The sequence below is a fragment of the Chroicocephalus ridibundus genome, chromosome 1, assembly GCF_963924245.1.
Source record: "Chroicocephalus ridibundus chromosome 1, bChrRid1.1, whole genome shotgun sequence".
Lineage (NCBI taxonomy): Eukaryota > Metazoa > Chordata > Aves > Charadriiformes > Laridae > Chroicocephalus > Chroicocephalus ridibundus.
In genome coordinates this window covers 131,435,170-131,459,445 of record NC_086284.1, presented here as the reverse complement: position 1 = coordinate 131,459,445, position 24,276 = coordinate 131,435,170, and the positions used below count along the sequence as shown (strand labels likewise).

The 24,276-nt window shown below is 40.6% G+C and overlaps 1 protein-coding gene across 4 annotated transcripts in view; it reads left to right on the top strand.

Moving 5' to 3' along the window:
* Positions 1 to 24,276, top strand: part of POLQ (DNA polymerase theta) — a 56,886-nt gene that overhangs the window by 10,219 nt on the left and 22,391 nt on the right. For all 4 annotated transcript variants that reach the window (XR_010073329.1, XM_063352345.1, XM_063352335.1 and 1 more), the window contains exons 5-16: positions 164 to 272; positions 4,414 to 4,633; positions 6,547 to 6,691; positions 6,788 to 6,934; positions 8,020 to 8,232; positions 11,447 to 11,589; positions 13,031 to 13,235; positions 14,148 to 14,290; positions 17,071 to 17,264; positions 17,583 to 17,707; positions 19,161 to 19,404; positions 20,229 to 23,341. Coding sequence is in view for 3 of the 4 variants with exons in the window: in XM_063352345.1 (XP_063208415.1) it covers positions 164 to 272; positions 4,414 to 4,633; positions 6,547 to 6,691; positions 6,788 to 6,934; positions 8,020 to 8,232; positions 11,447 to 11,589; positions 13,031 to 13,235; positions 14,148 to 14,290; positions 17,071 to 17,264; positions 17,583 to 17,707; positions 19,161 to 19,404; positions 20,229 to 23,341 (5,001 nt within the window). In the remaining variant the exon portion in view is untranslated. The remainder of the gene's footprint in view (positions 1 to 163; positions 273 to 4,413; positions 4,634 to 6,546; positions 6,692 to 6,787; positions 6,935 to 8,019; positions 8,233 to 11,446; positions 11,590 to 13,030; positions 13,236 to 14,147; positions 14,291 to 17,070; positions 17,265 to 17,582; positions 17,708 to 19,160; positions 19,405 to 20,228; positions 23,342 to 24,276) is intronic.

Here is a 24,276-nt window from a genome sequence, read left to right as displayed (position 1 = left end):
TCAGAAGAATCAGTGACAGAAGGAAGCCATAGTGGTGTTGGTAAGCACAGCAAGATCTGTCAATATAAATTTCAGTTCATCATGTGGAATATGAAAGGATTGAGGCTATCTGTTCTTAGTTTGGAGTTTTGTCTGATGTGACCTGAGTGCTTCTCTTTATCAGGAGTGGTGGTTGTGGATGAGTTGCACATGCTGGGAGACCCTCATCGAGGATATCTGCTGGAACTCCTTTTGACCAAAGTTAGATATGTTACAGAGAAGGTTGCTAAACGGTGGGTAGACCAGGATGTTTGTCTTTTTAATGCTAAATTATGGATGGCTTTAAGTATTTTGTTCTCTGGGTGACTGGAAATTTGGGTTAGCTCCAGGGTTTTTATGAGAGTGATGACCTAGACTATTTTGGTTATTAAGGTCTCATAGCATCTCTCAGGGGCCTGCTGTTGTAGTCAAAACCTCTTTTCCTCATGGTTTTCAATTTGTGTGCTACCATGGGATTCATTCTCTCAGGAAAAGAAATAAGGCTGAAGCTTTCACTTTTTTAGCCTATTTAAATTAGTTTGAAAATTTTGGATTTCTTTTAACGTTTTTGCTAGTGGACTTGCCCTGCTTAATTTTTCAGTATTTTATGGAATGGGGTATTTGTCCTACTGAAACATTCAGGTATTGTGGAAGAGTTCTCATGCTGTTAACTTGTCAATGGTGGATTGATCAGAAGACTTAAGAATATGTGCCAGTAGTCTGCTTTGTTAGCGCTGCTCAGGGTGATCTGTGGTTTTGTTTATAACATGCAATAGCCTAGTGGTTGCATGATTTCTTGCCTTTAGCATAACTGATGGGACACTGGGGAACAGACTAGATGTTTCAGAAGAGCTTTAGAGGCTTTTAAGAATTCAGTATCTAGATCCCCAACACCAAGCTGTCCAGCAGCTCCATAGTGCCCAAACACAGACAAAGGCAAATGGAGCAGATGGTGTATCAATCATCTTAATCTTTATTGGTGTTGCTGAGAGAAGAGTCGAAATCAACAATTCCCTTAGCACCAAAAGCCAGATTTTGCCACTTTTCTCTGCTGCTTGCTGTCCTGTGAGTTGTATCAGTGCAGGGCTAAGCACAGACTACCAATTTGGAATCATAGAATCGTCTAGGTTGGAAGCGACCTTTAAGATCATTGAGTCCAACCATTAACCTAACACTGCCAAAACCACCACTGAACCATGTCCCTAAGCACCATGTCCACGTGTCTTTTAAATACCTCCAGTCTTGATGCAGTCTGTCCAGATCCCCCTGTAGAGCCCTCCTACCCTCAAGAAGATCAACACTCCCACCTAACTTTGTGTTGTCTGCAAACTTACTGAGGGTGCACTTGATGCCCCTGTCCAGGTCATTGATAAAAATATTAAACAGAACTGGCCCCAATACCGAGCCCTGGTGAACACCACTTGTGACCGGCCGCTAACTGGATTTAACTCCATTTACCACCACTCTCTGCACCCAGCCTTCCAGCCAGTTTTTTACCCAGTGAAGCATACACCTGTCCAAGTCATGAGCAGCCAGTTTCTCCAGGAGAATGCTGTGGGAAACAGTGTCAAAGGCTTTACTAAAGTCCAGGTAAACAGCATCCACAGCCTTTCCCTCATCACTAAGTGGGTCATGTTGTCATAGAAGGAGATCAGGTTTATCAAGCAGGACCTGCCTTTCATGAACCCATGCTGACTGGGCCTGATCACCTGGTTGTCCTGCATGTGCCACGTAATGGCACTCAGGATGATCTGTTCCATAACCTTCCCAGGCACCAAGGTCAGACTGACAGGCCTGTAGTTCCCTGGATCCTCCTTCCGGCCCTTCCTGTGGATGGGCGTCACATTTGCTAACCTCCAGTCAACTGGGACCTCTCCGGTTAGCCAGGACTGATGATAAATGATGGAGGGTGGCTTGGTGAGCACTTCCGCCGGCTCCTTCAGTACCCTTGGGTGGATCCCCGCCAGCCCCATGGACTTGTGTGTGTCTAAGTGCTGTAGCAGGTCACTTATCATTTCCCCTTGGATTATGGGGGCTTCATCCTGCTCCCCATCCCTGTCTTCTAGCTCAGGGGTCTCGGTACTCAGGGAACAACTGGTCCTACTACTAAAGACTGAGGGCAAAGAAGGCATTAAGTACCTCAGCCTTTTCCTCATCCTTGGTCACTATGTTTCCCCCCCATCTAATAAAAGATGGAGATTATCTTTAGTCCTCCTTTTATTGCTAATGTATTTATAGAAACATTCTTTATTGTCCTTAACAGCAGAAGCCAGATTAAGTTCTGGCCCTTGTAATTTTCTCCCTACATAGCCTCACAACGTCTTTGTAGTCCTCATGAGAGGCCTGCTCCTTCTTCCAAAAGCCATAAATTCTCCTGTTTTCCCTGAGTTGTAACTACAGCTCTCTGTTCAGCCAGGCTGGCCTTTTTCCCTGGTGGCTCATTTTTTGGCATATGGGGATGGCCTGCTCCTGCACCTTTAAGACTTCCTTCTTGAAGAATGTCCAGCCTTCCTGGACTCCTTTGCCCTTCAGGACTGCCTTCCAAAGGGACTCTGTCAAGCAGGCTCCTGAACAGATCAGTCTGCTCTCCAGAAGCCCAAGGTGGCAGTTCTACTGACCCCACTCTCTTGCTTCTCCAAGAATCAAAAACTGTATAATTTCATGATTGCTATGGCCAAGACGGCCGCCAGCCATCACATCCCCCACAAGTCCTTCTCTGTTTACAAACAACAGGTCCAGCAGGGCACCTTACCTAGTTGGCTCCCTCACCAGCTGTGTCAAGAAGTCATCCTCAACACAGTTCAGGAACCTCCTAGACTTAGTTCTCCTAGATTTAGTTCTGGGGGAACTGCCATTTCTACATTGGCTCTCCACTGGATATTTTAGCCAGTATTTCCCATCCTGATTTCCAGGATCCAGCAGTGTTCTAGGTCTAATCACCTCTGACTTTTTCTCATATTCTCCCCATAAGTCCTGGAAGGCAGTACACTTCAGGGCAGTGTGAGTGGCTTTGCCATTCCTTTTACCTTGGTTTATCATGTAGCTGCAGCACAGGTGCAGGTCTAGTCTCTGCTTTCTTCCCTTGTGTTGAAGAAGCAGAAGGAGAAAACATTTGTCAGGGAAAAAGGGATAGATGCGTCAAGATATGTTCCTGGGAAGACACAGTACTCGGGCCTTCACCATATGGGTGCTAGGGCCCGGATTCTCCATCTCTCCATCAAGGTGAAGTTGACAGTGAGTCCTTGTACCACTTAGTGACATGAAGGATGTGGCTGCTACTTTTGTTTTGGAATCCAGCTGAGACTCCTGGAGTTGAAGACCACATTTTCTCTCAAATGTCTTCCCAAGTCTGTGGTGCCTTTTCTTCTCTCCTGTTATTTCATGGGAGTCCCTTTATCCAAATTCTTTAAATACTGTCCAGCCTGACTGATTATCAGAATGACTAGTGCTTTTAAGAGCTTTTTAAGTGGTTAGCTGGATTTCCAACTGAAGTATAAGTGGTGTCTTTGTATCCAGAGAATGCTTCCTGGTGGCAGTATGGATGTCCTTGCTTCTCTGTCAGGCTTTTGCAGACCCAGCCAAAATTCTGCAGCAATTTTCTCCTTCCTAGTCAAACAGTGTGTTGTGGAGCTGGAATGTTTTTAATCCTCAAAGGTCAAAAGTTGCTTTAGGAGGGACAAGGTCAAAAGTTGCTGTAGGGGGCAAAATCTGCAACTTAGATGGCAGAGCTGTAGTAGCAAATGCTTGAAGAGCTTGGATAAGAGAGAGTTTGTCTCTACATCTTCCTTATTTCTGTCTCATCAGTGACTCGCCTTTTTTACTGTAGCTTCTGGGTAGTCTTGTTTCCTGTGTCTTGTCTTTGCCAGGATTACCAGGGTCTTCTAAGAAGGTTCGTGCTGTTTCTGAGCTCGTATTGATTTGTTGGACCTTTTTATTTTTTAAAGTCTCAATTTGTGGCTCAGTGCAATGCAAATGAGTAGTTTTCAAAGGTAGGCTTAGGAGCATAAGAACCCCCTGTTGTGTGGATGTAAAAGCCTGAATTAATATATACATTTGGGTGTCTAAATGAATGGTTTGTGTTTGCTGGTCTGTTAAGAGCCCATTACTTTTCACTGCCTTTAGTGAAAACTGCTGTTCAGCACTTCGAGAAATGGAGCTGCTTTCTTCTTTGCTGAACTAAGGGCTTTGGTTCCCAACTCTAGGAACGCCTTAGTCTGGTATTATTTGTCCTGAAATTGAACAAATGGAAGTGTTTTAATTAAGGCGTTTAAGTTTAGAAAGACTGCAGTGGAGGCTGAACCATTCTTTTATTTCCATGTTTTTGTTAATGGCAAGGAAATAGTTGATTGATTTATTTATTGTCACTAACTTTCGTTTTCTTCTAATCACTTCCAGACAGGTGAAGATGACCAGTCCCCGTTTTGATGGGGTACAGATAGTAGGCATGAGTGCTACCCTCCCTAACTTGGGACTCCTAGCCTCATGGTTAGATGCAGAGCTATACTGTACGGATTTTCGCCCTGTGCCCCTCAAGGAATGGGTGAAAATTGGCAGCAAAATTTATGACTCCTCCATGAATTTAGTGCGAGAATTCCAGCCCAAGCTTCAACTGAAGGTAACAAAACTCTGAGCAGTGGCTTTGGGATAGGACCTTTTGTACAGCTAAAGTTAAAAAGACAGCTACTGCTATGTTATTAATTTTTCTTTTAATAGATGACATTCCCGGCTTCATTGTTTACTTCACAGATTGTATCCTCAAACCAAGAACAAAATCGGTTTTTTTTGGTCTTCTACTGATTTAAACAAAATCCAAAACACACTCACACTCATGAAGTTCTTGAAGTTTCTTGAATCTGACTTGAAGACAAAGTTGACTTTGTAGTTATCTTGTTTTTGAGCACTTGACAGATATAAAGAGCTTGGTTCTCCCCTTATCCACCACCCTATGTCGTGTCCTGGAATCTACTTCACTTTCATAAATGAAGGCATTTCCTGGTTAGGCCAAGGAATATACATTAATCATTGGGAGAATACGTTTGCATTAAAATCTGGTATTGAATCTGCTTATGTTAAACTGCTAAATGATCTAATTTTGTCAGTGATTAGGAGGCAGATGTCCATCCTGATTCTTCTGAATCTGTTTACAGTATTTAGTACTCTTGCGTGCTTGAAAAGGATGTGAAAAGGGTAACACACTATAATGATTTGGAAGAACCAAATGGGTAGAAATGTGAAATTTGCACTTCTTGTAGGTTGCTTTTCTGTGGAGTCTTTGAAGGGTGAATTCTCTCCCCAGTCTTTTCAACTGCTTTGTGTAATATTAGTAGTAGTTGGGCAGTGTTGGCTGAATGCCAGCAATATTCCGGAATATTTTGCACCCATTCTCCTTGTGTGCAAATTTTCTGTTAGCAGTAGCATGGTAGCACAGCAAAGAAAAAGGATCCTAGAAACAAGAGGAAATGTTTGTGACAAGAATATCTAGAAGATTGCTTTTGTGTGGTCATATTGAGAAGGTGATGTTGCATCTCCTCTTCTCAGTAATTTTTGAAGTAGTTGCTTTGGATAGGTACTAAATTTAGTGAGAAAGAACTAAACTAGGCTCATGACTCAACAGTTTAAGGGAGTTGTCTTATTTTGTCAGACCAGGTGATCCTCTTTGGCTTGAAATTTATTACTGGACCTTCAGACTTCTGTTCTGTGCCTCAAACTGGACCAGAAAAAGGGAACTTGATGACCTCTCCACTGCTGCTGAATTTGGCTGAATGCTTACCGAACTTTTGATGTGTATATGCAGTTCCTGCCATTGCTCCCTTGTTTTCATTTGCATGTTAGTGCTTTTTATTTCTTACTGTACGCCTACCTTTTTTCTCTTCCTCCTTTGGCCTGCTTGCTGGAAGAGACTCTGTCTTAGCCAAGCAAAACAGATCAGTTGCAGGAACGCTCTTAGGATCTTAAAACCAAAAAGACAAGCTGTGAACAGTGGGGTTTTACATGCATATCTGTATAATTATCCATAAAAGCCTTCCACTGTGCTCTGAACACTTGCAGTCTTTGGTCATCAGTGCTTGCTGCGTGCATCTTATTGGGGATGCTCAGACTGCTGCATCTCATGCTTTTAGTTCAAACATGCTACTTGATAAGTCTTTCTTAGTTATTGTAAAGTGATGTTTTCTCTTGGGGCGCTTCCTATTTCTTCCTCACTGCTGTTAGCCACGACATGGAGGTTGCAGTGGTTTTTTTTTTGTGTGTGTGCACTGTGTGGCCTTCATTCAGAAACAGATTTATGAAAGCAAGATGTAAAACCTTAGATTTATTTATGGATAGGTCTAGGGCTGTTCTCTACAATGTGGTCATGCTAGTGCTTGGATTTCCTAAAGCAAGACAGTAACTAAGATAACAGTGCTCAGTCTTGTTTGCTCCTCTTTCTAACTTGAAACAGAAGATTCCTACTGTGACACAGAAGAATGACAGCATTTAGAAACCCCATTCAGTGTGAGAGTGCATTGAAAATATTTTGTCTCCATTCAGGGAGATGAAGACCATGTTGTGAGCCTGTGTTATGAGACTGTTTGTGATGGCCGTTCAGTCCTGCTTTTCTGTCCATCCAAGAATTGGTGTGAGAAGCTGGCAGACATCATTGCCAGGGAATTCTACAGTTTGCAACAGGCTGAGAGTAAGAGAAAAGTAGTTAATAGAAGACGTAGTATGCACAGTGCCTTTAAGGAAAATTAATTTTAGTAGAAACTATAAAAATATTTTCTCTCTCAAGATTCTGCAAAAACCTCAGCCCTTGCCCCAGTTGTTGTGGACAGAGAAGGAATTGATGAGGTTCTGGATCAGCTAAAGCGTTCTATCTCAGGCTTGGACTCTGTGCTTCAACGTACTTTGCCATGGGGAGTGGCATTTCATCATGCAGGTATTCCTGAATATCTTGGTCTGTAATTCTGTAACGGTCAAATCATATGGGTTCTTTTTGCTGTAGTTACCAGCAATTTACTAGTTGTTTTTTGAAGCCTTTTGTAGCTTAGGAATTAAAGTGCTTTGGGAATCTCACAGTTAGAGGTAAATTTGAAATTCTTTTATTGTGGCCAAAGACTTTAATTCACTAATTGTTATGATAAATATTCTCTCTTTTGTGTTGGATAACAGCAACTTTTTAAATACAAGTTATTTTTTTTTGTGTGAAATGCCTGAACAATTACCTCATTGCAGCCCAAGCATTTTCAAGTTGTCCCTAAAACTGCCGGAGTATTTCAGAGCAATTTTCCTCAACGTAATACTGAAATAGATCAGTAAAGAAGAAGTATAACAATGAAAATAAAAATAAAAGGAGCATGTGTTGTGAATGCTTGTGGCTAGACCTTTATTTTTTTCTTACTCAAGTAGGTAATATTGCATATCACCTGCTGATCCATTGAGAGAAAGGACTGACTCTGGAAGAGAGAGCAGTAGCTATGGCATTGAATATGTAGGGAGAATAATTCCAAATTCTTATAGAGTGTGGATTTCTTTCTCAAGAATAAAATTGGCCTGAAGCCCTCAAGGAAATGTAGGAAGATACATATTAGACCTGTAACCTAAAATGGAAATAATTAAGAAGGATTCCAGGGTCAGGATGGCAAGTGACTAAATCCTAGTTGCCTACTGTGTTTGTTACATCCAGTTTTCTTCTTTTTATTTTATTTTATTTATTTATTTACTTGCAGTGCTTGTAGATATGTAGTAAATAGTTGTTCATCTTGCTGCAATGTGTAGAAGCAACTTAGAAAAGCTAGTTTATAACTGTTACTGTCAATTGAATGATGAAAACAATGGTAAAATTTTGCTTCACTTGTGATTCAAAAGAAGTTAGCTGAGGGAGTGTTGCGAGTCTAGTTCCTAACACTGAAAGATGAACGTTCATTAAGTATGTTTGTTCTTCCCCTTGCTTGACAGTAATATTATTAGCTCTTAAACGCAGTCTCACCGTTACTGGGTTTGCTAAAAGTCATCTCTACTCAGGTCTTACTTTTGATGAACGGGACATCATTGAAGGAGCCTTTCGTCAGGGCTTGATTAGAGTCCTAGCAGCAACCTCCACACTGTCATCTGGAGTGAATTTGCCTGCACGCCGAGTAATTATACGAACTCCCATGTTTGGTGGCAAACTGCTGGACATTCTCACTTACAAGCAGATGGCTGGCAGGGCTGGCAGGAAAGGAGTAGACACAGAGGGTAAGCAGAGGCTTTATTAACATTCTCTAAGAATGGTGTTAACCTGATTAAATCCAGGGCAGTGCTTCGCAATTAGTGACTAATCATGATGAATTCCTTTGGTGTTCAGTATGATTAAGTTAATCAAGATGAATTTGTTTGGTATTAATGGAGTAAAAATTGTAATTCCCAGGGGATTCTTTTCACTGCATGAGACTTACTTTGGTATTTACATGTCAGTTACTTCAGGAACAGGCTATTTTTTCCTTTGAATTCTTGTTAGCTTCTAAGGCTGTGTTGTTCATTTGCCATACCATGGTCAGTTTACTAAAGCATTTACAGTTTCAGTGAGAAAACTTACACTAAACTCTCATTGGACAGGCCTAAAATGTAAGAAATGCATTTAAAGTCTACAGCCGTAATTTGACAAACTACTTCTGATGTCTGGAGTTCTGATTTGGATTTGTTAAAATTTCACTAAACTTAACGATAACTTGTATGGCCCTTGAAAGTAGTGATGCAACAGAGAGACAGGGAAATATGAACAGTAGTTCATAGATAATATTCTGTCCTCATGCATTACAGTGGCACTGATTGATGTTCAACAACATAATCCTGCCTGTTATTATACTTTGCAATGGAAACTTATCTTCATGGATGATGTTTGGAAAAATTGTATTATACAACTATAAACGCAGTAGAAAATAAGAAGTTCAACAGAAGCGGGAGGTGGGATTTGCCCTACTGATGGTTTGATTGGTGCTTGCTGGAATCCTATGTAAGCAGACTGTTCTTACATTTAACTTTCTATTTTTGCTAGAGTAGCATAGCAACCCAGCGTTTTGCGACCTATATCTCTGTGAGCTATCCCTATGTGTTAAAGAAAAGGGCAGCTGCATGGTGTGTTTTGAAATTTTCCAGACTTTGTCATTTGAGTGTAGCTGGCAGGTGTAAAATTACATTATTCCTTGAAGTTTCTTTTTTTTCCCCCTTGAAGTTACAATAATTAGTACCCTTTTTTTGACAGTTCTGATGTGACTATGTTTTGCACAGTAAGCAGTTGATTTTATGCTGATGAGCTTCATGAATGTACCATTTTTTTCCACTCCGCAGAGTCTTTTGGGTGAGAACATAAAGCTACATTACCAGCTGCTACTCTTTCACAGAGTAGGGGGGGAGACTGGAGGACAGCAACTTCAGCTGGAAAAAACGCCTTATGTGGATATGAAATTCAGCTGACAGACAGAAGATAAATGCTGTTGGGTTGATTTCCTCCTCCCCTCCCAACATTGTAGTGTTGGATTGTCTCAGGTTTTGATTTTTTTTAAATTTATTTTTTCTGATTTGATGAAAATTTAAAAACATCACTTCAGAAAATGAAATTGGATTATTTTTGCATTCATCAAAACTGTCACGTTGCCAAGGTTTGTGCAATATTGCTGAACAAACCTGAGAAATATAATGGAATCTTTTTGCTTTTAATGGAGTTTTATGCCTAGATAGCCAGAATCTTCTGGTGTTTGTCTAGTCTGATGTTAACTTTGACGTCCCCTCTTACCTCAATGTACATAAGGGATCTTAGAGTACCTTAGTTCCTTTTTGCCTTCCCCCCCTCCCCCCACTGTTTACTAGCTTGCAATTATTGGCTTTAAATTTTCAGTGGCGTCTTGGGAAAGGTTTTCCCCCAAGTCTTGAATGACTGTCAGATAATGTAGAGCCAAGTGGATACCCATCTTCTGTTAGATTTATCACACTGAAGAGTCAAAGTTTTCAGAGGGAATTGTAGGTCACGTCAGAACCCAAATATGAAATGAGTGAATGTTCTTTACTGCTAAAATCAAAATTCACAAAACAATGCCTACAGGCATTTTATCTTCTGTACTCTTAGCTCTGGCAAAAGTACATGGTCAACAGATGTCAAAAATTTCACCTGGCAGGATAAAAAACATCCGAGAGACACATCCTCTGAGCATGCCTTTCATCCTGTAATTCATTTATGTAATGATGTTTAAGCTGTATGCAGTTACTCACCTACACTGCATTTGTGGTATGTGTTGTATTCATTACGTTTAAGTGCAGTTGTGTTTTCATTACCTCTGGATTTGGCTACAGTTTTATCATAACTTAAAATTCCTAGGATCTTACAAAGATACCCACTACCAAAATTATCTTGGTGTCCAGACTATGTGCACTTAAATCTTAACAGGTTATCATAAACCTATCATAATATTTACTCTCCGGCTAATCCAAATCTAATGCTTTCTTCTTAGTCAAGGGCAAGCTTGTCCTACCCATAATTCATTTATCCTGTGCCAATTGGCAAAGCTTCTAACTAGCGAGGTCTTCCAGGGACCTAACGGCTTTGTCGAAAAAATTCTCCTTTATGCAACCACTGCGTTTTCCATGGGTAGTCTGTACTATTATCTCATTAAAGGAATTGGCCCATTATTTTTATTTTGTTTTCATGGCTGCAGGACCTTTTTTGTCACCCACAGAATTTCAGTAGGTAGGGATTAATTTAACAATGTCTGATAGAGAATTTTAAGATAAGGCATATTTAGATGTACTTTCAGTGGAAACCATTCATGGTACTTAAGATTTTATGTGTGTGTGTATGTGTATATATATGTATATGCACGTATATATACACACACAGAGAATATTTTCAGAGAATGCATAGATTAATAACTGGATTTCTGAATTACTTTGGTATCTGTGTTATTTCATTTTGGGAGTGGAAGCTGGTTGACTTAAACTGTCAAAGTGCTGTGCAGCTTTTATGTTTTCTTCTTGCATTTAAGAATCTTTTCAGTTTAATAATGTAGTGCAGAAGAAAAATTGATGCCACTGTGTATTATAGTTCCAGTCAATTCCAGAACAAGAAGCGAGAGTGGTTCAGCAACAAATCAGATGCTCAGAGGGGCTACGGAAGCTCTTTAGCTGATTTGGCAAGACCCTGACCAGCCTAATGTAACTTTGACGTTTGCTCTGCTTTTAGTTCTTAAGTATTATGCATCTGTGGAGTTCTTACATAGCAATGGATATACATTGTTCAAAGTTATAAAGGTTTTTCGTTCTTTTTTTTTTTATTTATTCAGCCTTTTCAAAAATACCTGCAGTTTTCCATTCCAATAATACATCCTTGATGAACTGTATGTGGCTATTATAGTGCTAAGATGCACTACTAAGGTCATTAATGTTTTTGCTTGCTTGTTTGTTTGTTCTTTTCCTATAGGTGAGAGCATTTTAGTTTGCAAGCCCTCAGAAAGATCAAAAGGAGCTGCTCTACTTCAGGGATCTCTCAAGCCTGTTTGCAGCTGTTTGCTTAGGAGAGAAGGGGAAGGTGTTGCTTCCAGCATGAAAAGAGCAATACTTGAGGTACAGGACACATGGAGGGGGAGTAGAATTGTGCTTTCACTCTTGTAATTGTAGGATAGTTTATTTTGTGACACCATCAAATGTTTTCTGTGCATTTTCTTCCTATTCTGTTTCCTCCCTTCTCAAGCCAAGCAGCTTCAGAAGAAAATCACTTGGGTCTGCAAGCTTGCTTCAGTATTCAGTGTTTGGTTTGGTATGTTTCAGTCTCTGCTTGCTGCAGATTAGGACATGAGCACACTCAAACAGGGGTTACTAAGCTTTGCTTTTGCATTTATATATATACTCAAACTGCAGGCAGAAATAAGTGTAATTCTTAAACTTCATGTGTGACCTGACGGTCTTATCTGGGAGATGCTTGTAAATTACTGATCCCGGAGGCTTCGTAGACTGAATTGGGCCATAATGATGTCTGTAGAACCTTGTAGGGTCCTTTATTTCCCCCCTGAACCTACCTACCTCTTTTGCACAGAAATGACTGAACTTTTGTAAATGCATTTTTGCTGAACAAACAGTGTGGTACACGATTCCCTCCCTCTACCCTGCCCTCCTCTGTAGGATTCCTACAGGAGTAAAAAGGACCAAAAGGGTGTTGTTCCACATAAGCGAGCCTGTCTTCTTTTCCAAAGTTGCTTTTGGGCTTGAATTTAGCTTAGACTTTTTAAATACATAAATGTTTGCTGTACTACTCCTACTGCCTTGTGAAAGCTGCTGTGGTACTTAGAACTTGGTTGTGATTCCTTAGATCTTGAATTTTTAGCAGACCAATGGAATTTCTAAATGTGTTTTTCTACATAAAAGCTATCTAAAAGCTGGTGTTGCTTTATAACATGAAAAAAGAATCCATTGAAACCATGAAAGTAAGTTTTCAGGTAAAGACCTTGCTATCTCAAGGAAGACACACGTGTGGAAAGAACTCACAAGGAAAAAGCAGTTATACAAAAACGAAACTAGAACAAAACCCAAGGGAAAGAAGGTCACTCTCAATCAGGAAAACAATGATGGAGTGTAGCATTCACATTTATTAAGAGAAAACTTCAGTATGCTGAAAAGCCTTAGGAGAACTCTTCCTTCCTTGTTTGCTTTTTGTCTTCAGAAAATTGCAGTTTGTGTGCTAACCTTTTAAAAGTATTTCACAGTGTTGGCTAAGCAAAATGCCTAGGGCTAGTCTCAAATCTGAATTGCTACTATGTGTATGTTTACTATCAAAAATAATATTTTATAATTCATTCTTTCCCATAGCTTAGTCCTCTTACTTCTACCGAAGATGTCTAACTTCTTGCCCAGAAAAGTCCTTAAAGATTGGCAGTTGCTTTGCCTGATGTTTCCCTCTCGTACTGGTTCTTTAAAACTTAGATATCTGATGGATCAATCTCTTTTATTCTCTGATCTGATATTCCACCCTGTTGCATCTCTGGCAATAAGATATCGTTTTCTTTAACAGATCATAGTTGGGGGAGTGGCCAGCACTCCAGATGATGTGCAGACCTACGCTTCTTGCACTCTTCTTGCATCCAGCTTGAAAGAAAGCAAGTGGGGAAATGAGGAAGTACAAGATAAAGTGCAGACTGGACCTATCGAGGCTTGTGTGGCGTGGTTGCTGGAAAATGAATTCATACAGGTTCTGGAATCTGGCAACGATGTGACAGGTAACATTGGTGTTCTTCCCAGTGATTTCAGTTAGCAGTTTTGAATCCGTAAATCTTCTGCAGCCAGGTGGGTGTTCAATGTAACTTCATAGTGACGACTTCCATGCATTTTTGTTCTTATTTTAAAGAATCATGTGTAACAAGAATTTATACACCCCCCCCACCCCCCTTTCTGGAGGGTGTCTTTGTACTTGCTTTAACGCTTTTTCCATGCACTTGTCCTTCTTGGAGAGCCTCTCTCTGCACATCACCTCTAAGACTGATGTATCCTAGTCTACAAATTCCCAAACTATCTTTAAACAAGGCATACTTTTATTACAGAATTTGTGCACATTGACTGTAGACTACAATTTTTGTCTTTCTGAAGAACCAGTATGTTCCAAGAGTGCAAGTCTCTTCCAGAACTGCTTGGCGTACATGGTTGCACTTTTTCCCTATTTTGGCTATTTTCTTAAAATGGCTAAAGACGAGACTTTTACAGTAATAGTAAGAGTCCCCATTACAGGTTGATTTGTATCTCTTTTTAAGAAAAGGTGATAGGTGATAGGAGATATTTGGTCTTCCTAAGACAGAAGTACCCAAAATGATAACTCCTAGGCAGGATGGCAGATGGGATTCCACTGTTTTTTGTTCAAATAGCTATCACAACTGTTAGCCTGAGCAGTTAGAGGGATTCAAGCTTGTCATCTGGCCTCTGAAAAAGTCTAGTTTAGACTTATGCAAGTCTAAAACTTTTACTGTTTCCATTTTCCTGTCTGCAGAACGGAGAAATACACTATTTCTTCTTGAAAAAGCAGTTGGGAAAAGTTAGTAGAAACAATATCTATAAAATTGCAACCTGAAAATGAGATAAAAACTTGCACTGAAATGTTTCTCTGTGGTGTTTGTTTGTTTTGTGGTTTTTTTTAACAGCAAAGGTTTATCATCCAACACATCTTGGCTCAGCTACTCTTTCCTCTTCCCTTTCACCAACTGAAGCCATGGAAATCTTTGCTGACCTGCAGCGAGCTATGAAAAGCTTTGTTCTGGAGAATGATCTGCATATTGTCTATTTGGTAGGTTCCTCATTCTATGTTTTGTATTTTGTACTGCCAAAACTAAGGAAAGGGGAAAAAACACAATGCAGAGTTTTTGTGGGGTCCATGAATGTAGGGTGTTTTTTTTGTGCTTTGCTTAGCTTATCCTTGATGAAGAAAGGTTTCTGAATTGAATGTTCTTCAGAACTAGTCTGTTCCCATAGCGTCTATTGTGTAGGCAGGTGCCCCATGTCCATCTAAACCCATTGTTGTCACTCCTGAGTTAGGAGATTTCAGAACTTGGTCAGTTTTCTGAGACACTTGGAAGAAATTGGGTTTGTTGTATTTTGGATCAGCAGGCTGCATCTCAGGTTGCATTTGGAGGCTCAGAAAACTTTTGGGGTTTTAACATCTATTTAGCCTACAAAAAGCCTCAGACAAACTACACTGCTTTCATCCTATGGGCGAGCCTTTCTTCAGTTCAGTAACAGTGAAGTTAATCTCTGATTTAGTTTACTTGCTTGGTGATGCTGCCAGGGCTAAAGGAAGGAAGGTGATAATTCTTTTGAAGGGAAAGTTTTCCAAAGTTTGTCAAGATTTATGTGCATGTGCACTTAAAAAGCTAAGCAATGCTATTTAAGACCTTTGGAGAGGAAGCCATGAACCTCTGAAGATTAGCGAGGAAACCAGATGGAGTTGCAGTGAACGTTTTAAGGTTCATGTCTGCCAGAGGCCCATCATACAATCAGCATCTGAAACGTGACAGTTGTCTTTGGCTTCCTGAAGTATAAAGTGTATTCTCTTTACCAGGCAAAATTTGGGCATCTTGCCTGAGGAAAAAAAAAGTTCACTCACAAGGAGAATATGTTTGTGGTTACAGGAGTTCTTGAGCTAGGAAACGGGGGGGAGGCAAGAGATTGAGGGTGGCTGTCTCTGCTTGCTAGTTATTGGCTGATACTGTTCAGGTGGTTTTTTATCTACTAGTGTCCCATATGTGCTCATATCTCTTGTTCTAGAGGATCACATTATATTTTGTTCTATTTCTGCTAGGCGAAGTGGACTGTTTCACGTCATGCACCAATGAATTTTTTTCCCTGTTTGCATCTCCAAAACAGGAAAAAAAAAGGATGAATTTTGTTCATGTTCTTGGGTAGAGACAGAGATGGCAATATATTTCTTTACTCTGTACTTCTTAATTGCAGCAGCTTGTCTAATGTTATTTTAAAACAAATACAGTGTTGAACAAAATGTTCTTGAGATTTTCTTCCATTAAGCTAGCCTAAAACAATCACTTGCAAGTCTGTTCATTTTCAAGGCCGAAGGTTTGTTTAGTTTTGGTGGCTGCTTTTTTTTTTTTCTTTTAAGAATTATTCTCCATGTGGTCCTTATGAGCTACAGGCTAATTATCTCCTATAATGCTTTGTCATTCTCTTAGACTTGAATCGTTTACTTGTACAAATATGAGACTGAATTCCAAGACCTTGTATTTTGGGAAAGTTGATTAAAAGAAATAAGTATTTGTTAGGCTAGGAAAAGAGTTTTCTTTAAAGAAAACTTTTCTTTAACAACAAAAGACAAACCTTAATGACCCTTGTTCTTATCAGCAGATAAAGGGGCATCGAAGATTTACAGCTATGTAGGCATCTTATATTCTGTTACGTTAAATGCTCCCCAACAAGTGTTAGTTATTTTAAAATAATTAATCTTGCAGTATATCGGTACAAATCATAGTATCGTAGAATCATAGAATGGTTCAGGTTGGAAGGGACACCTCCCGCTAGACCAGATTGCTCAAAGCCCCATCCAGCCTGGCCTTGAACACTTCCAGGGATGGGGCATCCACAGCTTCTCTGGGCAACCTGTTCCAGCGCCTCACCACCCTCACAGTAAAGAATTTCTTCCTAATATCTAATCTAAAGCTACCGTCTTTCAGTTTGAAAACGTTACCCCTTGTCCTATCATTACACTCCTTGACAAAGAGTCCCTCCCCATCTCTCCTGTAGGGCCCCCTTTTAGGTACTGGAAGGCTGCTATAAGGTCTTCCTGGAGCCTTCTCTTTTCCAGGCTGAACAACCTCAACTTTCTCAGCCTGTCCTCATAGCAGAGGCGCTCCAGCCCTGTGATCATCTTTGTGGCCCTCCACTGGACCTGCTCCAACAGGTTCATGTCCTTCTTGTGCTGAGGACTCCAGAGCTGCATGCAGTACTCCAGATATGAAGATGTTTTGTCTCCTCACACTGAAACTGACTCTGTGGTGACTGAATGATAACAGAATTGGTTTTCTGTCTAAAAGTGTGTGAATGCTCTGGATGTCTTTTTTGTTAGTGTTAATAAAAGCTGAGATTTCTTGTGTTCCAGGTAAATGAAAGCTACAGCAAGTTCTGGCAAAATCTATGTTCCCTCCTGCTTTATCAGATTCCGTGGCAGTGGTTAGTGTGGTTGCTAGTGGTTTTAAGAGGTTGATAGATATCTGTCAGTTTTGTTAAAAAAAGAAAAGTTTTGTTTTGTTAAAGGAGAATAAAGATGCAGTTTAACAATCTTCTAGTGGCTTGGATTTAGGGAATAATGTGACAAAGATCCCAAATTTTTTAATCATTAGAGTACCTGTATGAGTCAGATCTCATCAGTACAAATATTAAAAAAAACTGGGTTAGAAGAGCTTTTACTTTCTTCAGGGTACATGGTTATGACTCAGTGCCTCTGAGTAGTGCGTAGGATGCTCTAACCACATTCCCTAGGCTGTATTTTTGTTTACCCAGAGTTCTGTTCTGTTTGTTTTTCGGAAATAAGTTTTTTTTGCATTGTCTTATTTTCTTTAGGTCACCCCAGTGTATGAGGAGTGGACCACAATTGATTGGTACCAGTTTTTCTGCTTATGGGAGAAGCTGCCTGCCTCAATGAAACGTGTGGCTGAGCTGGTGGGGATTGAAGAAGGCTTTCTTGCTCGCTCTGTAAAGGGCAAAATAATAGCTAAAACAGAGAAACAGCATAGACAAATGGCAATCCACAAAAGGTAGCCACAAATGGGTGTGAATGTGCAAAGACTAGAGGTTATAACATGTGGAGTGGACAGGTTCTGTGTCTATTTTCAGGAACTGGCTCTGTTTCTGTGTGAGCCGATAGCCCAGAGAACCTGGACCTGGTCTGCTCTGCACTGAGAACACTGCTGGCACAACATGTTTGCACTGATGTTTTTGGAAGCCATCTTCTCTGTTTCTTTTGTGTGTTACACTGTAGTACCCTTATGTCCTGTGCTATCGCAGTGCATTTTGCCATGTATGCTTATGTGCCCTGGATGATGATTTTATTTCCATGTGTACTTGTTCTGCAGGTTTTTCACCAGTCTCGCCCTTCTGGATTTAATCAGTGAGGTTCCCTTAAAGGATATGACCAAGAAATATGGCTGTAGTCGTGGCCAGCTTCAGTCCTTGCAACAGTCTGCTGCCACCTATGCAGGTGAGTTGTCTGGGCAAAATATCGCAGGCTAGTCTGTTTTCTTTCCTTCCAGATATGGGGATGAGATAGCCACAGTGTGGTACTGACAACAATCAGTCTTGTAAAACCACTTCCAGCTTTATAGCTTAATCTGTGGTTGCCCCTGCTTTGAGGTGGAACCACAGTGTGTGCTGTGGGAAGGGGGCCAGCTTAAGTGGAATCAAGCAGTGCTGAGGTCTGTGGAAATCATCTGTGTACTGTATGGGAATGTAGTGTATGTATGTACTGTATGCAAATAAGTACAAGTCCATTCTGAAGCTTTGCTCTATCAGGAAAGAGTACCTTTCAGCATGGGTAAAGTTTGGGGTCTGTGAGACTTAGCATGGCTTTCTCTTGGTTGCAAAGGTAAAAGGCCAGAAAGCATAAGTTTATAGTTTTCAAAACAGACTGACTAGTTTCTGGGTCATTTATTACCAGATAACGAGAGGTCAGATAGCTGTCACCTTTAACATAACTTCCTTAAGAGGGCTGTGTAGGAGTAGAAGTAACAGCCCACCGTGTGACTGAGACATATATTTTTTTTCTATTGCCTCAGTCCTCCATTACTGCATAAGTGGGTCTCCAAATTTTAAGGCAGTTTTAGCTCAACTTGCGAAACCCTATGTGTGGGTTGCAGCATGAGTCAAAGCCCCAAAATGAAAAGGTCACGCCAACTGATGCAGAGTAGTTTAAATTAATTCTGGTAGTATAAATAACTTTTTGTTGTAGCAGTTTCATAATTCTCTATTCCCAATGTTAATAATTTTCACAAAAGTAATTTGGGAAGTAAAATGAACTGTTGACATGACACATAGTTAAGAGATGTGATAAAAGTTGTATTCTCTAATTACTGTAAAAATAGTGAGGGATGCCATGTCTTTCAGTTATTTTCGTGTTCTGTAGATGCCATCTGTGAGTAAGAAACTGTCTTTTTGCTGCTCTTTTCCTGTGAGCTGGGGACTGCAGTTGTAACCTTTATCATAGGCTTTGCTACCTCTAATGATGCTCTCAGTAACTGAAGTTCTGCAGGCCAAGTTCTGCTATTATGGACATCAATGCTGGCTTTCCTCAAAGATCTGTGGCTTCTCTTATTGCCTCTCATCACTGCTTTTTCTGTCTTCTTTTCTTCAGTGTGTTTGGTTCATAGGAATCCTTTTACAGGATATGTATGTGCTTCACACTTTTGAAATTAGTGTCTTCGAAATACCAGTGTCATTCAGAATTTCCACCTCACTGATAAACTAGTTAATTTTAGATTAGAGTTCTGTGAGACCAGCTCCTAGTCATAGTTGTAATAAACATGAGTTATTTCTTTAAGTAATGGGAAGGTAAGAAATGTAAACTGAATGCCAATTCAGATGAGGGAGGAAAAGTGGATCCAGCTTTGGAGAACTGGAGCTGGAGTTAAGACATTGGTGTAACTTTTGTGTTCCAGGAATGGTAACGGTTTTCTGTAATCGACTGGGCTGGCACAACATGGAGCTGTTGCTCTCTCAGTTCCAGAGCCGCCTCACTTTTGGGGTTCATAGGGAGCTTTGTGACCTGGTACGAGTGTCTCTGCTGAATGCACAGCGTGCTAGGACGCTTTTCAACGCTGGCTTTGTCACAGTGGCTGATCTTGCTAAAGCCAGTCCTGATGATGTGGCAGCTGCTCTGACGAATTCAGTACCATTCAAAAGGTAAGAAATCAGTGAGTCCAGAAGTCAAGTAAAGAAGTCTGTTTATAAGGTGAAGGATTACAGGATAAAACCTGTAATAAAATATGCCAACCTTTTGGGAGTTGGTGCCAAACGTTAGAAATATTTTTTAAGTCTCTGTGACTGATCACAGTCATTCCATGATTATTTTGAAATTAATAGAAGCATCTTTATTTGCAGCATAAGTTTGTGAGGCCTGAATTTTCTTTTTATTCCTCTTTTCAGTGCACTGTTGAGTCCTGGGTGAATTGTTAATGCTTTCTGGAGACCTTTTGCTGCCTCTAAAAGGCAGCTCCACCATGTGATCAAATGAGTTGATGATTTATTACTGTCTTGTGTAGATCTCACATTTGAGATTGTGATCAAAATCTTGTGGTTTTCATGTTAATGCAATGACAAGCTTCCTTGATCAAGTCCCTGTTGGACTGTGCCATGACACCTGTCTGATTCATGCTCCTGAAGTTTCCTTTCTTTGGAAAACAGTGCATGGAGGAGAATTGATTCAGATCTGGATCTTGCCCTAGTAGGGAGCTGGGACCCATCTGGAGCACATGTTTGGACACAGAAACCTGGGAATGCTTCTGGGGTATGCAGGCAGTAATATCTTTCCTCAACATGAATTCACATATAGAAAACGGAAATTGTTATTTTCTATTAAGTGCATTATATTTTGCATATAGTGTTCTGTGAAGCTAGGAAGCTGTGAAGCTAATTGAAATGGGGGTGGACCGGAATAGTGCCAGCTCCTTGTGTTGTTTGTTATTTTCTGCACGAATGTTTACTTCTGTCTTTTACCTTTCCCATAGTGTTCGTAGGGCTGTGGATGAAGATGAAGAATCGGCAGAGGAGCGTCGGACTGTGCGCAGTGTCTGGATGGCTGGAATGAAAGGCTTAACCGAAAGAGAAGCAGCTTCCCTCATTGTGGAGGAAGCCAGAGGACTTCTCCAGCAGGATTTGGCACTGATGGGAGTGCACTGGAACCCAGAGTCTTTTCTTGAGACTGATACATCCTCTATGATCAGCAGTGAGTCAGAACTGGAGGACAGCCTACATAGATCTGAGTCTTCCAGGGTGTTAAACAAAAAAGGGTGCAGAGCTCAACATCTTAATGGTCTTGGTTTGCAGACTAGAAACTTATCAAATATTAAAAAGGGATATAAAAGGCAATTAAGCAGTAGTACAGAAAACTCCAGATTTGAGAGTGAAGTCCCAGGCAATGATGATATAGTGTGCAGTGCTAGAAAACGGCCAAATATGTGCAGAGATAATGAAAACCTAGAAGGAATTTCTCTGGTCAAAAACAAGACGGATTCCCGGAAAGCAATTCCAGAACTCCCTAGTGAACAAGGGAAAACACCAACACTGAGAACGAAGTCTTCAGCATCTAGATTAATAAAAAGTACGGACATGCATTTAAACCGAACAAGAAACAAAAATACTGCTTCAAAACTGCAGACGTCACTTCTTGAAGATTCAAACAGGCTTAGTATAGACATACAAAAGCCACCTGCTTTCCACCCCACTGTCTCTACAGATAATTTTTTTTCAGACCAAAATAATAAGGAATTTATGGAAACAGGGTCTGTAACTCATAAAGTCTCAAATTCTATACAGATGAGGGAAATTAATTTTGGGAGGAAAGATAAAATGGAAGGATTATTTACAGAGCCTACTACCACTAATGAAGGCATGCCTAAAGGGAGAGCATGTTTTCAGGCACCTGTTACACTGAAGGGTACTCCACACATCAATGTGGAGGCACATAATATTGTAGGAAGTCTAGCACCTGGTAGTACTAGGACACAGAGAAATGAAAACACTGATGATAAGCAGAATAAAATTAATAAAATGCAAACAGATGCAAGCTGTGCTGAGGCGATGATTGGTAGGCAGCAGATTGCTTTAGACACAGATCACGGTAATGTAACTGCTAGCTGCTCTGGAAGTGGAGATACCCATCATGGCAGCAGGATACGGAAGCCTGTGCATTTTTGTCCTGGTGAGGATAAATCCTGCCACATTCAGATTCAGAATGGTGGCAAAAATGGGAGCGAAAATCCCAATGCAATATTGTTACAAGCTGGAGCACTGCAGAAAGCCAACAGTCATCCTAAGGGTTTTCTGAAAGACTCTCTAGTAAAATCCAGAGGTGTTTGCCATGCAGACGATGTTCAGAATGGCCCATCCTCTGATCTGTTTTCTGACTCTAGAGACTTTGAAGAGAGCTTCCAGTTGGATACTCAAACTGAGATGATAATAAAACAGGAGGGAGCAGCTGGAATCACGGGACAGCAGGGAATACAAGGTTCAGAGCTGGCAGCAATACCACGGCAGGAAATCTCCAAGAAACTAAACACTTCACGGACTGAGAATGCTACTGATGAAAGGCAGGCTGCAACAGTTAGGAAACTGGGCTTATCGAGGGTTGTCGCAACAAATAACATTACAAAAAACACAGCTCAGCACTGCAGTAATAAAGTTTTGGAGTCTGGAGGCCTTAATTTACAGCCTGTGGCGATGGAAATAGAATCTGCACGTTGCCTTAAAGATAGCGATTTCTCAGTGACTGACTCTCAGCTACACAGTTTTCTTCAAGATTTCCATACCCAAAATTCAGTGAAAAGGGAGAGTGTATCTGAAGACCTTAGTAAAGCAACCTCCCCTTTTAGTAGGGAGCACATTGTACAAGTAGAATGCCACCCTGTCCCCGAAACTAGCCTGAATATGAGTGGTAGCTTGCTGTTTGATGATAGCTTCAGTAATGGCAGTGACCTTTCAGCTGTTCACGTCACAGAAACTGAGAGAAAGGACCCTGTGGAGAAGCAAGAGGCTTTGCTTCCTCCAGATTGTCTTTTGCAGAACCTAAGGTCTGTTCCCAGTAAGTTTGATGTCTGTGGCAATCAGAAAGAGCATGAGGATCCTGCGCACCTTAACAATGTGTCTCTTGCATTCTCTGATCTAATAGCTGAAGTCTTAGATCATGCAAACTCGCCATCTTTTCTGGAAGATCTTCCTTCTCCGTTTCATGGTCAGTCAGTATTAAGAAACCCAGTGATTTCTAACAATGACCGCAGACCAAAGGATTTAGTAGGAGATCAAGGTGAAAAGCTCCAGAGAAGCCAGCAAGCTTTAGACAAGAAAACCCATCCAATGGTGTGGACTGACCGCTCGTTTGAACTAAGCCCAGGATTGCAGGATGTGTTAGACAAATGGCCTAGTTCCTCAGGCATTGAACCAGTTTCAGTAAGCTCCTGTTTGAAAGGAAAGTTAGCTGCTCCTATTGTTAATCAAGAGCCAGATCCAGTTTTTAAATCTGACTGTTGTCAGCCAGAGCGTTTACCCAATTGCCAGGATTTAAAAAGCTCTTTCGAGGTTGAAACAGAAAACTTGGATCTTCAGAAAACAGACTGCGTAACACTTCCAGTCAAGGGAAGCAACAGCAAATTGTGTCCTCCACCAGATAGTAATAATGTGCTTATTCCTCCAACACCTCCCCAAGAACTTTTTCCAAAGAGTTCCATTTCTCTCTCTGTGAAATCTGGAAGGAAGAGGCAGGTTGCCTGCATGAACAAAGGGCAGCTGATTCAGCCACAGCAGAATAACGAGGGCAATGCAGAGCAGCAGGTAAAAACACTCCAGGTCAAACTTTGGAGTGTAGACCCCAGTGAGACTGATGAGATAAAAGATGATTCCACTATAGACCAAGGCTTTTCACTGCAGCTATCTCAGGATGTTTTTCCACTCGTTCCCTTAAGTGCTGAAAGTTTCACTATTATCGATGTAGCAAGTGACAAAGCACTTTTCCAGACTTTTGTTGCAGAATGGAAGGAGAAAAGCAGATTCTCCATCTCAGTGGCATGCGAAAGAACAAAATGTCTTATGTCTCCCAAATCAACAATTGGTGGCAAATTCAAAAAAGGTGAGTTCTGTGTTCCAGCACGTTATTTTGTGAACAGCAGGGTGGCATCTTCAGCTTAAAGCAGGAGTGGAGAAGGAAAGGGTTTGCAAAAAAGGAGGAAAATTACTGATACTAATTGACTGTTGTAACTCTCAGTAAAGCAAAGGAGCTGAGTGTTAGTACAGGATAGAGAACTGTTGTCAAGCATTTCATTGGTAGGTCTTTGGTGATAGTAATGAAGCGTTAGCGGCTTGTTTGTGAGAGCACCTAATCTTAATGTTTCATTGTGTATCTGATTTTGAAGTGGATCTATGTTGTGCAATCTCTTTATCCTGTTTATCTTTCCATGTCATAAACAAGTTTTAGTATATTTTGAAACGAATAATATATTTAACAGTAAATTGTACAGATTGCTCAGGGTCTCCACTGAGCAGTGTTACTTCTGGGATTGCCTCTGAACCAAAGTTAAATATTTTTGAGTTTGCAAAAAGTAAACTTGGTTCAATATATGCGTATGTGAAATTCAGATTGATCTCTGGGTTGTTGCAATATTGCTTCATTTTTTTTCCACAGAAGTATTCATATTCTGCAGTTAGCTGCTGCTGCTGTGTAAACACACACTTCCTTTAAAATAACAAGATTAAGCAGAGTTAGATTCTTTGCTGTCATATTGCCATAACAACAACATTTCTTAACTATCAAAATATATTTTTGACAGACAAACATGAAATGTTTTTCAAAGTGGAGGGAGGGCATACGTTTCTGTCTCAACTCTTGAAAAGATTGCTAGGAAAAGCCAGAGTTTTGCAGGCATGCTATATGGGTAGCTGTTTCTGTTAAGACAAAGTTTTGCTATTCTAGACGCATTGGGTTTTTTCCCGCAAAAGAAACACAGATTTTTTTTTTTTTCTCCCTATAGATAAAAATGAAGATATATAGTCACTTTTAAGAAATTT